Source organism: Eurypyga helias, unplaced genomic scaffold (genome assembly GCF_000690775.1).
Source record: "Eurypyga helias isolate BGI_N326 unplaced genomic scaffold, ASM69077v1 scaffold15046, whole genome shotgun sequence".
In the NCBI taxonomy this organism is placed as follows: domain Eukaryota; kingdom Metazoa; phylum Chordata; class Aves; order Eurypygiformes; family Eurypygidae; genus Eurypyga; species Eurypyga helias.
The window spans coordinates 1-16,884 of NW_010257326.1; the positions used below are offsets into that span (position 1 = coordinate 1).

The following is a 16,884-nucleotide window of genomic DNA, read 5'->3' on the forward strand; positions in this document are numbered from 1 at the left end:
CCAGTAGCAAACCCCATCCAACTCTTAGGGGCTGAGTAAACCGAGCCCAGGTACGTTCCCCTGGTCCCTCTCCGCCGCCTCGGCGTACCCAGTGATCCAAGAGGATCCTGCCCCCCGATTGCCTTAAACACAAGCGTGGCCGACAGCAAGTTTAAACACCGACTCAGAAAGTTTCACCACCACCCCCACCGCCCCCCAACACCCCCGCAGTTTCCTCAGGAAGCCCTCCTGGCAGTTAACTCTTGTGAGCGAGAGGACAGTCACTTTTTGGGAGGCTTGGGAGGTGAGACAGCCGCTTTCCCCTACACCAGCGCTGGAAGGTAACCAACCCCGTGTTGGAAGGGCCTTACAATTCCTATTCCCACCTCTTCTCTTAAAACACTTTGCTTCCCTTCTCTGTTCCATTTAGTCCCTTTTATCAGATGGAGTGTGATCTTTTGTGTTCTTCCATCTTGGCAGCTGCACAGTGGTTATGAAACATTTAGGGAATGGGAATTTTAGAGAGGTGAGGAAGAGTAAATCTCTGCTCTGTTCCCGGCCTCCTCCCGTAGTTAATTCCTGCCAGAGACTTCTAGTACCCGTTTTGCGCAGCGAGAGGTGTTGGGTCTTTTCCGTCCCAAGGACAGCCCTCTCGTTTGCTGCTCCAGGCTCTCCATGAGAGCACTTACTCCTGACTGGCAGTTCAGCCACGGGCTCATCTCGGGCTCTGCGAGCGCCCAGCGCTCTGCTAAAGCGTTCTTGACAAGCACGTTTGTATTCGGGATTCAGCCACATGGATGCAGCTCGCAGGCATTGCGGAGAAGGCCAGCCCAGGTGAGAAGTAATATAAGGTAGCACCACGCAGGCTCCGGTTTCCATACGTGTGTGACCGGTAGTTGGCAGTAACATTCCTGGACTTCTCTGCCAGCTTCTCCCCTATCTCAACCATCTCATTTCATCTGTGTCTGTGATCCACTCTTCCTTAATGTGGCTGTCTGGGAGCAGCTCATTTCCCTGGTGTCCAATCTTATCTGACGATTTTCTTCTTTTTGGGGAGACCCCCTCCCGTGTGACTGGACAGCCACCTGAGATTCCTAGCTGTGAGGCTGTGGACCAGAGAGCTAGTAGCCCTTGTGCTCTTGTAGTCTTGCTGACTCATTCTTTCTTTCCTTGGAGAATTCCTGTAGTGGGTTTCACTTGGAGAGGTGCTTCTTGAGAATGGACTTCACCCTCTCCAGCGGGCACCCGGCAGCAGAAGGAGATGCTGCTGGCAGCGTAGTGGCATGGCACACGGGTTGTGCCAGGCTCCTGTCCCAGCCGCTGCTGGGTTCCTTTTCCCTTGCTCTGCTAGAACTTGCCACGCAGCCCCTCTCACTTCCACATCGCCGCTTCAGGCCTGAAGCGCGTGGGATAGATATTATCTGGGTGACGGTTCTGGAAGGACAGGCTACCTCACCCTGAGAGTTTCAAGAACCAGCATCACAAGAACAAGATCTCAGATAGAGGCTGAGAGCAGAAGGGACGCATGCGAGCGAGGAGCCTTGTCTGGACATGGAGTCTGTGGCTAGGAAGGCTTTGCCATATGACCATCCCGTGAACGCCGTCAACTTGCAAAACCTGGATTCCTGCCTTTCCCGTCTCCCAGTCCTGAAAGGGTGTTACACAAGTGAGAACAGCAGACCAATCCCTCTTATCTCTGTTTCTGGGCCCACAGCCTGCTTCCTCATTCCACGGGACTCTTGCTGATCTGCACTTTACACTCTACTACTGGTAGTTGGCGGGCAGCGTTTGTACAGCAGTCGGATGAGGGGGAGGAAATCTGGTTATTTAAATGACAGTTTGATGTATTTTTCCCCTCCTACCTTTCTCTCCCATTTTTTTTTCCCCCTGAGCTACTTAGAAATGACCCCTCCGAATACACTCACAAGAATCTAAAAGGGAATCCAAGGAATTTTTTTCCTGTTTCCTATCTTCCCGAGGTGGGGCTGCGATAGGTGCACTGAAACCAGTAGTCCGTTCCGGCAGCACCGGCGGACCCAAAGGCAGGCACAAAGCGGCACCTCCAGCCGTAAGACTTACTCCAACCCTCCCCGTTTTCCTACGGAGTGCTACATTTTTAATTTCTCTTTAGATCAAGACTCGAGGGCAAACTCTGGTCATGTTCTGAAATTTCTTGGAGGGGTAACCATGAACATTCCGCCGCGTTTCTCCTTTGTCACGTGGCTCCAGGAGCGCAGGCTGAACACCGCAGCCATGCAGTGTAGTTCTGCAAGAGGTGGCGATGCTAAGGCCCCGGAGCTGTCCTTCTCTTACTGCCATGGCCCCAACAGTCGCGGGGGGAAGAGAGTGACACGATTTCTAGGCCGCTGTCAGATGGGGCACTGCCTGGGTCAGAGGTAGAGGGCTCAGCAGTTGGAGCAACTGGTGCATCTCATGTCTTTTGGGTACTGTGGTGGTACCAAGTCTCCTTTGCAACTTCACACTGCCTCTGTCCTTTCCTGCAGCGCCTCTGGGCGACACTGATTGATCTTTTGTGTTGGTAATTTATTCATCACCTGCCTCTCCATCCATTTTGTCTGCTGCCTTTCCCAGTCCAAGTGTTCAGCTGAAGATGCTGGGTTCCCATTTCAGTGGGCTTCAGCCTCCTGCTCCCATTTTGGGGCAGCTTGAGGAATGGGAAAAATTTGTCAGGGTTGTCTCTTTTTGATGTGCGTGGGTATCACTTGAGAGGAGGGTGGAAGGGGAGGGGAGTCTTTCATATGGGGAAAATCTTTTCACTCCTGACTAGCTGCACTGTCTTGTATCTTCCCATCCTTCCTCTAGCTGTGCTGTTGGAAGGTAAAAGTTCACAAAGAGTGTGGGGCTGAGAGGGGAAGTGCAGGCTTTACCTTCTGTGACAAAAGGATGATTAAGCCAGTCCACAGGCCGTGTGATTTGGGTCACTGATTTTTTTTTTTTTTCCCCTTTCTGGTGTTCAGTGGATCTACTCGACACAAGCACTGCGCAGGGTGAACTGGGCTGGCTTCCAGACCCTCCAGAAGTAGGGGTGAGTACACGCGTTCGGGGAAGGGGAGCCACTGGGAGTACGGAATGATGAAAAGGCATAATCCTAATTGAAATTGAAATCCTAATCCTAATTGAATCTTAATTGAAACCCTGCCTCCCAAAATCGGGCTTCTGCAGCTCCATCCTCTCCTGGACATTGTGTGCTTTCTAAGTCTCCCCCTTGCATTCCCTTACCTCTGCAATCTCACACACTAGCCAGCTGTTTGAGGACTGATGCCTCATTGACTTCCAGTAGGTCTCAGTGATTAAACGTGCCCTTGAAATGTATAGTTTTCATGAAGTAATAAAACTTAATGGAGAAAAAGGAAAAAAATGAAATCATCACCCAGTTTTTCATCCTAACATGTTGCACATGCTTCTTAGGGCTCCTTTTCCCGTCAAGTAGCTATGGCAGAAGTATTTCTGTCTCCAAGTCTCTTAAGAATTTAGAATCTTTGTCTGTTTAAAGTTGCTGTGTCTTTTTTTCTCTGGAGTACTAAACCAAATAATTCAGTTACAATTTTTTTTTTTTTTAAAGTCAGCAGCTGACTGAAGAAATAATTGTTAACCCGTGGGGCATAATCTGGCCTACAGGGTGGGCTGCAAGGTTCTAGGACTTCACACCCAGCCCTAATGCTGTGTTTGGCCCATACAGAGAGGCATTTCCTTTTGTTTCGTGACTGTAAAATTGAATCGATAGAAGTGCTTCAAAATCCTGAAACCACTGCAGAATTGGACCCCAAAAGACAGCTGAGCTCTCAACTGGTTTTGTACAAGTACAGCTATTTTGCATCAAGTGCAGTTGAGCAGTTTCCCTAGTGTCACCACCTACGTTACTGAAGACGGTTTCCTTTGTAACAGCAGGACTGTGGGAGTGGTGGAAGGAAAGCACAAAGAAAAGGGAATTCGGGGACCACGCTGCAATAGTTAGAAGGATGTATGCTAATACATAGTTCCAGTTCCTCATCTTACCTTTCCAGCAAGCCCCAAGCTCTCCTATGGAGAAAGTCTCTACCCTTGCTGCTTATAAAGTAGACCTGGGTTCAGCCTGTTCCTAACTCATTTTCATAACTTGCCTCTGTAATGTTCTGTGGCTGGTTTAAATTCACCCCAGCCTCCTCCTACTCCTGGTAGTCTTGCTGGGTGAACTGGAGCCAGACAGTGAGGTTCTCCTGTACTGGCATAACTGCCTCTGTTTCATTAATACAGCTGTTTTGGTTATTATTAGTATTATTATTACACCCTACTCAAAACGGGTGCCCTAGTGACACATACATGTAGATCATGTTTTGCCCATTGTTCCCTTTGTTGTCCCCATCAACTGTCTGTTGGTAATTTTAAGCCGATACTAGGCTCCAGGCAAGTTCAGGGTGAAGGCTGCTTCTTGAAGAGATTGGAAAAAAACACTGAAAGTGCATTCTAAAAAATAATCTGGTAGAAAGAAGACAAATCCTTTGTTGCAGAACATGCACAGTAGGTTCACAGCGGTGCGAAGAATTAGCATACCCTTCTGCTTGTGCTACATCTGCTTTTTAAAATGTGTATATTTAAAATGTTGTAGTTGTAACTGGGAATTGTAGAAGATGCTGGAAAACATGGCCTGAGAGCAATCTGAAGTAATAGTTCAGGGTACTGATGACTGATTAACAGAGGACGAAGAGTAGATTCATGGGCTTCTGATGAGCAACTCTTTTGCAAAGTTTTGTCTAATTACATCATTTCCCAATAACTGTTAGGTGGAAGGCTGACAAATGGCCACAAGCAAAAAGGAAACAATGGGCGATTCTCTTGGAATCAGAACTTTGAACAACTCTTTCTGAAACCATACTTCCAAAATGAAGAAGTAGCTATGTTTGAAAGCGGACCGAGATTAATTCAGAACATCTGTTGACACAAAAGAGCTAGGATTAATGCTCACTAGCTTGACTGGTAGCAGGCTGGGAACATCTGAGCTGTATCTCATGCAGAACTGGAGGGTGTATTTCGTGTAACTGTGTAACTTGTACCTAACCTCAGATGCCAGAGATCTCCCAGCTGTGAGCTGGATTTGTGTCAATATGCTTATCACACAGAGGAATTTGCTGTGAAACACTTTCATGCTTTATATGGGCAAGGTCTCTGAGGCGTAGCTCAGAAGAGGTTGGATAATTCCACGGAGGCAGAATTAAACCTTTGTTTTCTCCTCACGTGTAGTCACTGGCGATGGATGAGGTGGCTTGCCGTGTGTGATTGTTTCATGGTCAGACTTGGTCTGTGTCCAGCGTAGACAATGCTGCTGTTACCACGTGCTCAGCCTAAGAACACCGAGCTGTGTACCAGGCAGGTTTGGGCAGCATGGGGCATTTTTCTAGATTCCTAGAGTACATTAACTGGCAGTGAAATCTTGCAGCACATTAACTGGCAATGAAATCTTGCCTAAATTTAAAGGTAGTCTTTAAGTGAAATTGTCTGTACTTTAAGTAAAGTGCCTGCAGAAGTTTGTTTGCTGTAAGTTTCATGCTGGCTTGCGTCGCAATAGCTGTTTGGAAAGGGTTTCATTCATTTTAGGCTGCTATTGGAAACCAGGCCCTTATTGCAGATTGTAGTTCATATAATCACTTTCTCACCTTCCTTATCACACCTCCACCATCTAACAAATTCCTTGATAAATTTTCTGTGTCTCAGCTTTTGAGATAGCACTGCCATTTGGGCATAGGGAGGGCTATTACAGTACTAGTGGTAGATTGCTGTCTTTCAACATGTATTTACAGAGCTAATGATGATCACTTTGAAGGCGTGAGGAGTACAGAATTTACTTGCTCTGACATTTCTTTAAGGCTCCCCATGGTGCACAACCAGCTTGGCTACTTGAACTGTTTCAAAAATCAGTGAAACTGTCCAAAAAGAACTTCTTAGATCCTATCGTGAACAAATTTAGTTACTGGGCATAGTAGCATTGCTTCTTGGCAGCTTGTAAAGTAACAGTATAAAAGGTTATTTATCACTGTTTTCCTTTCAGGTATAATTGCATCAAATTTGAACAGATGGTGATTAGGAATCATGTTGTCTTCTTGCATTCTGCTTTTCATAGACAAGGCCCTGAGCAACCCAACCTGGCTTTTAAGTTGGCCTTACTGTAAGCAGGGCGTTGGAGTGGGGACCCAAAGTTCCTGTCCCACCTAAACCTTTCTGGGTTCACATGGTAGTTCTGCGCTGTTTGTTGGCTTGCGTTGTCAGCCTGAGCACAGAAGGCCCTCCCAGTTTTACCTGATCTAACGTTTTGAGCTCTGTAACATCTATTCCTTTGGATTTTCTGTATCAGTTTATGTAGGCCTATGCTACAACGTATTTGGCAATCCAGTATTTGTCTTTAGTTGCCATGATTATTTTACCGGCAGCTTGTGGACCTATCTTGAAATTTTCCTTTTGTCCACTATTTCCAATTTCTTTTTTTGTGTGTGTGAGTAGTATTTGCATAATCCAGTCATACTTTCACGAGTGTATGTGACTACTTAAGTTCCTAGCCATTTGTACTGTATGATGCTGCATACAGTATGACTGCCAATATGACTCTCTGCCTCTATACCGTTGAATGGATTGTAAATTAAACACACTTCATTCTTTTTTAGCTGGTACGTTTTCTTGGGAGGCATGCTTTCTCCGGTTCTACAGCTGTCTGCCTGTAAAAGAGTCCTTTTTCCTAGTAACTTTGGTTTAGAATTGGATAGCTGTTACTGGAGGAATCACATGAGCTCTGCTGCTGCCAGCAATTGCCAAATTGTGTCATATTTATTGCCTATTAGAGAATCAGCAATGCTTAGTTCTCAACTGCTAGCTGGTTTATGGGACTTATTTTTCCCAAATGATATTCCTGCATTGATCACAGCTTTATTAAAGTTTTCAGTTTATTTTCTTAGTCTCCTTTCTAGGCTGCCATTGTTCTCATCATGCATAGTGAGGTGGAGGACATATTTTTTTCTGCTTATTCCGTACTCTTGCTTGCTTCTACACATTGTTGAAAGTGTTGCTATCAGTTTCAAACGGATAGCGTGGCACCTGATCTGCTCAACTCCTCTGAAGTCTACCTTCACACAGGGCTAAGGATGTGCATTTAATCCCAGTGACCTAATGTATCCCAGCAGCTATTCATAAGCAGCCACTAACTGCAACTACTGTGGCTCTAAAAACACTTGAAAAACTTCGGGGATGATGTCATTCTTGTGCAGTTCTGCACCCCATGTTTCACAGGAGGTCTGGTTATGAACACAGCAGCTGCCAAAACTACATGAATGAAATATGAGTAAGCCAGGGCTCAGATTTCGGGGTTTTATGCCGTTGTTTTCCTATTAAATTCCAAGCATAGTACGCTACTCAGTTATTTTCCTCAGGTAATAGACTAGATCACGTACCTGTGATCTGTTGGCAACTTTTGTGTCACTGACCACGTGATAATGGTTACATGCCTTCAGGTTCTGGCAAGGCAAGGTAGTGTTCCACCGGATGAAGAGGTCCCAGATGTTATCAGCTACTGGCTGGTTTCTGTCTCCACCGCATCTGCTCAGACAGATAGGCCTGGTCGTGGAGGAAATACTGTTGTGGGCCACGCATTCTCAACTTGCAAGTTATTCCAGCACAGCACTCCTATTTCATTAAACCGGGGCGGTTCACTTTTAATCAGACTTCTTGGTGTGTTACTTAGATAGTTTGACTTGGAATGAGTCTCCACCAGTCAGTTGCTTGAAGCATCTGGAGATGGTGTGAAAAATAACCATCAGAGGTGCTGTTGTGTGCAGCTCTTCTCACAACTGTTGCCACTGCGCGTCCTTTAAGGCCTAACTCAAAGGGATGTCATCGCCTCTGGACCTGGAATTGAGTAGCACTATATACCTCAGCCTGCTCTCACTTTAAGTATCAGGCACAGGGGATTAGATCTCCCAAGTGAACAGGGTCTGTGCAGGAGGGACAGACGCTTAGTAAACTCAACAACGAACGGGAAATGGGAACAGCTCTGGCTTCAGGGTCGTATCCTGACAGGCTGCGATGCCACTGACAGGCAGACTGGTGGAGATACTTTTTGATGATATTCTGTGAAGTGAAAATTAGTTATTTTGTGTGCTTTTGGAAGAGGAAGAAAAAACGTTATGCCAGATGTAAGTTACTTTACTCAGAGGGGTGAGAGTAAAAAAAAGCGAGATGAAAGGAAGTAAAGTGTAAATCAATAACTGTACTATAGGCCAGACTGCATGAGCTGCCAACCTAGGATGAAGTCACTGCCCCAGACCCACGTCGCAATCTCAGCTAGTGCACTCGGTGTTGTGAGCTGAAGTGCAGGAAAAGACCACGTTTGAGCCAAAGTGAAGATGCTGGACAACCATGACATGCATTGCCGTGGCTGCTCAGGGACTACAGCGATGACAGCACCGTTGCCTAGCAGCTTCTGGAAGCTGATTCACCCTTCTATAGCAGTTGAATGAGTGTGGACAAGGTTCACTCACCTTCCTCAAGTCCACACAAAAGCACCACAAGTCAGCTGGAGGTTTGAGGTGAGCCTGACTATACCAAGGTCCTCCAAGAATGCTATTTAAATTGTATTACAATACCAACCCAAATACTGGTGAGTTTGCAGGCAGGAAGGTTAGAAAGGGAAGGCTTTATATCTTTTGTTGCCTGCTGTGTCCTTGCTGGGTGGACCTATGCTTTGAAGTGTGATTCTCAGAGGCAGAGTTGCAGGAAAATGTGCCCCTTCCCTCTGATTTCTTGGAAGGTTATTTCTGTGGCTTCTAAGGCCTAGTTCCTGGCTTCCCTGTGCTTGACCTAGAGCTGGCCAGCTCCTCACGGTGACTTTTGTGCTGCCATCTCCTGCAGCTTCTTTTCTCGAGGCAGGTTTGGTCATCTCAAAGAAAAGGCACAAAGAAATTACCTTGTCCCTGTGTGGGATTCCACCTGATAAGTCACTTCTCTTTAAAACAGAGGAAATATTGCTCATTGCCATCAGACTTACTTCCCAAGTTCTCCATAAATACTGGAAGTATGCTTGACATGCCATACAGAACCATAACTTACACCATACAAAGCCCTTTGCCTTGAAAAAAAAAAAATCACTTCCATTTACAATGGATCCTATGCAATGTACAGTGTAGTGCAGAAATGATGTTAGAGCTAACATTTGCATTATTGGTAATGTGACTTTAGCCATGAACTCTGAACTCTTAAAATGCACCATTTGATTTTCCACTCCTGTCTTTTTTGTAGTTTTTGATATTGTTAATGGATGTTAGCAAAATACGTATGTATGAAGCAAATGCTCCAAAATAGCTAGGTGAAATGTTGGACTAGAGTATCATTATCCCTCACCTAGTAGCATCTGCTGTGACCACAACTGGTTTTGTGCAAGACCTTAATGTGGCCAGACAGTTCAGAGAATGAACAGACAGCAGAACCTGGGTTTGATGAACAGGTTCTGTAATCAATGTGCTGGAGCTCTGTGGCTCCCATGAGCTCCTTATCTTCCCACAGGAACTTGGGTACAGGTTAAATTGGAATGAGATGGGTGGGATGGAGAAGTGTGTGCTACTGCCCTAGAGGGCAAGTGATTACATAATGCAGTTGCTCCTCCCTGAAAATAATTAGTGGATCATAGGGGGGGGGAAAAAATGTATCATCCCACCCAGAAAGATACTGTAGATGCGTAAACATCACTTCTGTGAAAGATTCCATGATGATGTGATGAAATCAAACTTCCCTGACCATTGCCAAAAGATCAAAGAAGTAAGAGCGGCCTCTTTGCTGTTCTCAGATGTAAAGTTAGAGGACTCCTGAAGTTAAGTGTCTAGACGTCACCACACTTCTTTCATCATCGTCATCTAGACTGTCTTCCACACCAGGGAAACAACTTGCAGGAGCATTGAGAAACTTTCAGTGAAGGGTCTCGGAGTCTTCATTCTGGAATGCTGTCAGAGCACCACTGGAGTGCTGCTGGTTTTGAATGGCTGGTCTGGCTTTACCTACTGACAGATTTCTGTCAGATGTATTTCAGCTGAAGAGCAGCTGTTCATCGTATCGTGGCAGTTACCAGCAAGATGTCTCTAGTGTCACATCTTTCCTCTGAGGCACTAAGAAACCTGTAATGTACAGCTGCCTTCAACGCTGAGTCTATTCCAGGAAGGTGGTTTTGGTCACGGTAGCGTGCAAATGTTGCCATACTCTATGGAGTCAAAGAGGCTCCACAGGCCAAAGTGCTGCCGGCGGAAGGAGGTAGAAACCATTCAGTGGTGTATCTTCAGGCTTGGGACACCAGTGATGTGTTGCTGCTGTTTGGGGGCTCTGCGATTTTTCTTCAGGAAGAGATTTCATGGATTAAAATAGCACTCTGAATTCTTTTGCAAATTAAATGGGAAAGAGATGCACTTGCTAAGCACACGGTAGCTGGCTGTATGAACTCGGCCAATTTCTTCATCGTAGTCCAGCTCTCTAACCCAAAGTTAAACGAGTTACTGGTTTTCAGTATGTGAATTCCTATCTTTTCCAGTGGAGATACATGTTTGAGTTTAGTAACTTTAAGCCTGTTGGGAAGATATTTGCCTTGTTGCTTTCTGTAAGTCTCTTAAAAGTATCGCTGTGCCTTTCCCCAGGGGGTCTGCAGGCCACAGATTGGAATCCGCCGCGCTAAGCTGATGTGAAGGCAGATGTATTATAGGTCACAGCAGGCGAGGTTTTATCTGAAAGGAGACAGGGCAAGTCCCTGGCGAGCTGGAGCTGGAGGCAGCATCACTGTTGCAAGCCACAAGCTCTTTTGACCCCGGTCTGAGCTTAAGGATTTGCGATACTGTCACAGCCTGCTGCCTGTCACTGGTACCCTACCTCTTTATTAGCAAGGATGAAACTTGTATTCATCATCACTAAAAGTTTGTTTGTGTGTCTGTTTCTACATAAAAAAGACTAAGCCCAAAAGAAACCACGTTATTGATGCCTGCAGAGCCTGAGACAGTAGCTCCAAGAAGTCATACGAACTGTCTCCGTTTGTTTCCACCTTCGGGCAGGTCCCAGGAAGAGTAGCCCACAGGTGGATAGAGGAATCACAGGTTGTCCTAGATCGGCTCCTTGACACAGACCTAACCTAGAGAAGGCTCATTTACAGAAAAAGCAGAGTAAGCCTTCCTTAGGCTTCAGAGCTTCAAACTGTATAATCAGTTCAAAGTCGATCAAAGCAGATATTAAAAGGCGCGTAGCTTATCTTATCTTTGGATCTTTACGCACAAGGCAGACCAAACCAATACTGTTTACTACAAATACCTACTGGCACCCTTCCAGACTGTCATTCAAGTAATTCTGAGTGGCCTTCATGAAGACAGCTCATCGCCACCACTGCTTTCTTTGTATAGAATCCAACCTAGCAATGGGAGGAAAGTTGCCTTCCTTTTTCCTGAACTTGAAGTGTTCTGAGGCTATTGAGATAGTACCTTTGCTTTGAGGTTTTCATTCCCTTAACAATAATTGCTGTGCTGTAATGATTTTGCTCTGTATTACACCACCGAAGACTTTCAAGAGCAAATCTCTGGAACTAAGTGCCCGTGTTAGTACATGGGTTCCCGAGAAGTACAGAACAGCCTTTTGTTCTCAAATCCAATGGCTACATCTTTTAGACTTTTGAGAAAGTCAAGCTACTAATTTATGGCCCTCTCCTGAATGCACTGCCTTTTGTTTTCTTAGCAACATTTTTTAAGAATTCTAAAATGTTTTAAAAGTTTAAAGACTAGTTTAAAGATAGTTTAAACTGAAAAAGTAATTTGAATTTAAAAGAATTTAAGAGGAGTTTTAAAGAATAAAATTTAAAGAGTTTAAGAACAATTCAGCTTGCTTGGAGCAGGGAATTGGACTAGATGATCTCCAAGGGTCCTTTACAACCTAAGTCTTCCTGTGACTCTGCATCTCAGGAGAAAACTTTCTGTAGCATCATAAAATCAGTTCACTCACTGCTAAAATGAGGAAGTCTGACTCCCACTGACCCCCAGTTCTCCTAGAAGAATGTTTCCCACCCTGTGGCCAAACTGGTGACTGGAGTAAGGATACAGTTCTGGAATGAAATGGGTAGACATTTTTATTATCAGAAGAGGTAGATTCAGTGTCACTGGCAGACAAACTGCAGAGCCAAGTAATTTGTATTGATTGAGCCAGACTTTACCACACATGTTCATTAAGAACATTACATTAAAAATCTAAGGCGTACATTTTGATTTTGCAGCAAATTCTTTGAGGAAGTAAGACAGTTGCCTAGCAACTTCTGGACTCATCACCCTTTCATTAAGTGTTGCATGTAACAGTTTTCCTCTACGACTTTGAATTTAAAAGCCTGTAATGAAGTCACAAGCATGTTCAACAACAGTTCTGTATTGTTAGCATAAATAATATCCTCATTTTACTTCCTTTACCCATCAGCAGTAAAGTCTAGAAAAACCAAGCCTGACTCCCTTGTTATTTCTGTGCACCACTCTGCATATGAAACTCTGCAGTAGTCAGTGCTAAGCATCTTTGCCTTGAAGACATCAGTCTGGAAGAAGCTGAGCTGAGATGAGCTAAGCAATAGAGGAGCTAGCAGCTGGATTTTTTTTCCAGCAGTCGAGTTTAAAGGATTTTTTTTTTTCTGCTACAGTTGTCACCGTTGAAAATGAAATTTTGGTCCTGTATCACTTAAGGTTTGAAAATGGTATATTCAGGACATGCATCACAACAGCTCATGTCTTTTGGGGAGACATGTCTGTGGCATTGCCTTAGGATAAACTGCTAATGGAGACTTGTCTAACTCTGAGCCTTCAAATGGAATTACGCGTTTCCCGTCAGATTGGTGGAGGCAGACACCCATGGAAAAATGCTTCTGAAAGCCAGTTCTCATATTGGCAGTTTCTCATGAAAGAGAATAAAATTTAAAACACTTCTTTCTCTCTTCCCCTCTGTTTCAGTATACTTCAGGATGTGTTGTAAATTCAGTTCTGTAGCATTTCCCAGAAGTTTTCCAATGAAATAATGCAAGGAGTCATTAAGGGATTGCCAGTTCTGGTTGATCCATCAAGACTGATCAGTCTGTTTCTCTCTCTTGCTATCCTAAACCCTTTTGACCTCCAGTAAGTGAACTAAGTGTAAATCCTGTGGGGTGTAGGTGTATGCCAGCTGGATCAGATTAAGAGGGTGGAGTAACACTGGAGGTTAGTTACATGGAGAAAAAGGAAATGAGAAGGGAGACACAGATACCATCTGCAGAGCTTCCTGGGAGGAGACTGCTAGTATGCATTTAGGCAGCGGCTGCAGTCAGCCAGGCAGGAGCTTGTGCTGTCAGGAGGGCTTGCTGGCAGTGGAGGAAGCACTCCTGGTTTTCAGAGCAGAGCAGGGCAGGGTAGGAGGTATGCGCTCGGTCTTGGCATAAAAGCAGAGCCTCCCTTGGCACTCCGTGGGTCCCTATCTCATATTCCGCCAGCAGATTGACCTGGTCTGGGGACCAGAACCTAGGAGAGGTGCTGCAGGGTTGTGCTGCGAGGGCAGGAGGAGGTGGTGGTGGTGCTCTGCTGCTGCTGGAGAAACGTGAGCCTCACACTCATCCCATGAGACTCGACGAGACCAGAGTAACAGAGAGACTGAGGCCTTGATTAAATTGCATCGTAACCTGGGGTGTGATTTAAAACCAAGATGCTTAAACTTGTGCCAATACCTATGTGAGCACTTGTTCCAATTTAATTTGATTAAACATTTAAAGCATAATGAGAAAGGCAGTCTTAGCACGGGTAGGAAAGGGATCTTAGTTATTTTCCCTGTGGACAAAACCTTGCTTTCCAAGTTGTTAAGTTCTCATGTGCGACTTACTCAGAAGTGAATATTCTTTGCGTTTTGTGTATCTGATGTGTGTCGAGGAAACAAAACCAGAACTGCATAAAATTCAGCAGAAGTATATGTTAAAATACTTATCGAACTCTATTGGATTCATACAAATAATATCAGTGAGGCCATATAACCAGCTGGGCCCACGGCCTCCTCTCAGCTGTTATTTAGCTGGGGGAGAAGCAGACCCTAGTATGAAGCCAGGAAAATCAACTGAGTTTTAACAGTTAAACTAGGGTTTGCAAAATATCTCACTCAGAGAAGGGTGAACTGCAAATTGATGAGTGCTTGCTCTAGCACAGCCCTTCTGCAGCTGACCTTCCCATTCTGTTGGGACATCTTTTAGGCAGATATGGGGCTCTAGACCAGATGCAGCTTTAGCTAGCAGGGCTTTGAGCCCCGAATGCTGTATGGGAGCAGATCTTTTAGACTAGACTTTGTCATATTTGAAGCCTATGTCTAACAATGTGTGTTTTCTTCTGTCCTGGGAGCAGTGGAGCGAAGTGCAGCAGATGATAAATGGTACCCCGGTCTATATGTACCAGGACTGCAGCGTGCTTTCCGAAGGTGACACTGATCACTGGCTTCGCACCAACTGGATTTATCGGGGTGAGGCAGCCTCCCGCATTTACGTGGAGCTAAAGTTTACCGTGAGGGACTGCAAGAGCTTCAAAGGTGAAGTGGTAACCTGCAAAGAGACCTTCAACCTCTATTACATGGAGTCTGAACAAGATGTGGGGATCCAGTTCCGCCGCCCGCTGTTCATCAAGGTTCGTAGCGCTGGGGGTGAAGACTGAGTCATATCTTGCTGCTTAAGCTGGTAATATCTTTCAGCTTAAACTAGGTGTGTCTTGCTGGCTCAGGGAGGCCAGGAGAACCAGCATCTGGGGAGGGGCATGGATAGTAAGCGTTGTCCTTAGAATAAACTTTGCCCCCAGTGCCCTCTGCGATGCTCAGAGCAGTCTTTGCCACAAGAGGCACAGGAGTTTTTAAATGAGATCAGCCCTCCATTCTGCACAAGCACTTTCTTAACTGGACACCACGTAGGTAAGGATTCTAAGGAGTTATAGCAGCGCTAGATGGTTACACCAATTTGTAGAGAGGCCAAAGGAATTTGACTTGCCTTAGGTAACAAAGCAAGATTAGACCAAGTGAAGAACAGAATCCAGTTCAGGTCTCTGGGCTCCTGATCATTTACCCTGATGTTTGACAGGATACAGCGTTGTCTCATTCTAAAACTGGAGGTGATGAGTGAAATTCTCCCTTGTGTGAAAGCTGTATTTTAACTGCTGTGTTCCCCAAAATAATGCTCTCTTGCCATAGAAACATCTGAACTGCAGAACAGGGTATCTCAGATTTTTTTTTCTGAGAAGAAAGGCCACCCCACCTGCAGTCAAGCTTTTCCATATCGCATGGTGTCATGGAGGACTTTCAATTTGCCCAAGCATTGAAAGTCTCCCTCTTTGTCTCCCTCCCTCCCCCCCTACCCCGTCCTTTGTTTGCTGAGGCAGTGGGAATGTGAGAGTGTGGGAGGATTGTTCATAGAATCACAGGATGGTTTGGATTGGGAGGGACCTTAAAGACCATCTAGTTCCAACCCCCCTGCCGTGGGCAGGGACACCTTCCACTAGACCAGGTTGCTCCAAGCCTCATCCAGCCTGGCCTTGGACACTTCCAGGGATGGGGCATCCACAGCTTCTCTGGGCAACCTGTCCCAGTGCCTCCCCACCCTCTCCAGGAAGAATTTCTTCCTGATATCCAATCTAAACCTCCCCACTTTCAATTTAAACCCATTACCCCTTGTCCTGTCACTACAGGCCCTTGTAAAAAGCACCCCCCAAAGTATCTACAGTGCTGAAATATGTTGAGTGCTACATGAAAAGAACCTTGCTGTAGGTGATCTGATCTGCATCAAGTACAGCCTAGAAACAGGTGGCTGTAATTCAGTGGTCCATTTAAAAACAGAACCCTTAAGCACTGTTGTGATCTTACTGCATACAATTTGCAGACAAAAGATATGACAGAAATGTGCTCCCGTAGGGGAAGTTCGTAGAGACCTCTTGAGCTCACAGACCCAGAACTCAGTGTACTATATAAGACCAGTGAATGACTGCCGAGGGGTCGAAAGGGGATGCTGGAAAGGAGGCAAGAAAGGATGCGGATCCCATTGGAAACACGTGCAAAGGCGGCATGCACTGGCATTAAAACAGCTGACCATACAGCCTCTAGAAGGCTTTAGTGTAAAAGTTGTTTGAGAGGCAGGTGTCTCCCAGCTGCTGCTGCCCACTCAGGTGTTAATAGTGTTGTCTTTTTCTCTTCCAGCTCAACACGGTGGCAGCAGACCGAAGTTTCACAAGCAGAGACATCGAATCAGGCGCCATGCAGCTGAACACAGAAGTGTGCCCCATCGGGAAGCTGTCACGCCGGGGCTTCTACTTGGCTTTCCAGAACTCTGGGGCTTGCGTAGCGATGGTGTCCGTCCGAGTGTATTACAAGACTTGCCCGGAGGCAGTGCGAGGCCTGGCCCGTTTTCCAGAGACGCTGGCAGGTTCAGAGGGGCTGACAGAAGTGCCCGGGGTCTGCGTGGAGAATGCAGCTGAGGAAGCGGGCTCTCCCCCCAGGATGCACTGCAGCACTGACGGGGAGTGGCTGGTACCGATGGGCCGATGCCTGTGTGCTGTGGGGTTTGAGGAAGTCGATGGGAGCTGCGTAGGTGAGTATGCAGACAGCCACGGGCTGTAGGCCATGGGAGAGGTTCCAGGGAGCCAGAGATCAGAGCATCTGTAAGCATAACGTGGGATCAGGGGAGTTAGTGTGGTCTACTTCTGTCTTGCCTGCCAGGTGTATGTTATACCTTTCCTCCCCTCCTTACCTTCTCTTTTTCAATTGTGATTTTTCTCCTTGTGTGTCAGGTGTAAGACCTGCACACACCTCTCCACTCCCTCTTGGGCTTCGTCCAGGAGCCTTCAGCTCTGGAGCTAGTTTCTGCGAGCTGTAACTGTGTGATTGACACTG

The 16,884-nt window shown here is 45.9% G+C and overlaps 1 protein-coding gene across 1 annotated transcript; it reads left to right on the plus strand.

Moving 5' to 3' along the window:
- Positions 1-14,363: 14,363 nt before the first annotated feature.
- Positions 14,364-16,611, plus strand: LOC104511383 (ephrin type-A receptor 1-like; the record flags this gene model as incomplete). Its single annotated transcript, XM_010153979.1, has 2 exons — positions 14,364-14,639; positions 16,192-16,611. Coding segments are annotated over 2 exons (696 nt in total), but the record flags the coding sequence as incomplete, so codon positions are not given.
- Positions 16,612-16,884: the final 273 nt, after the last annotated feature.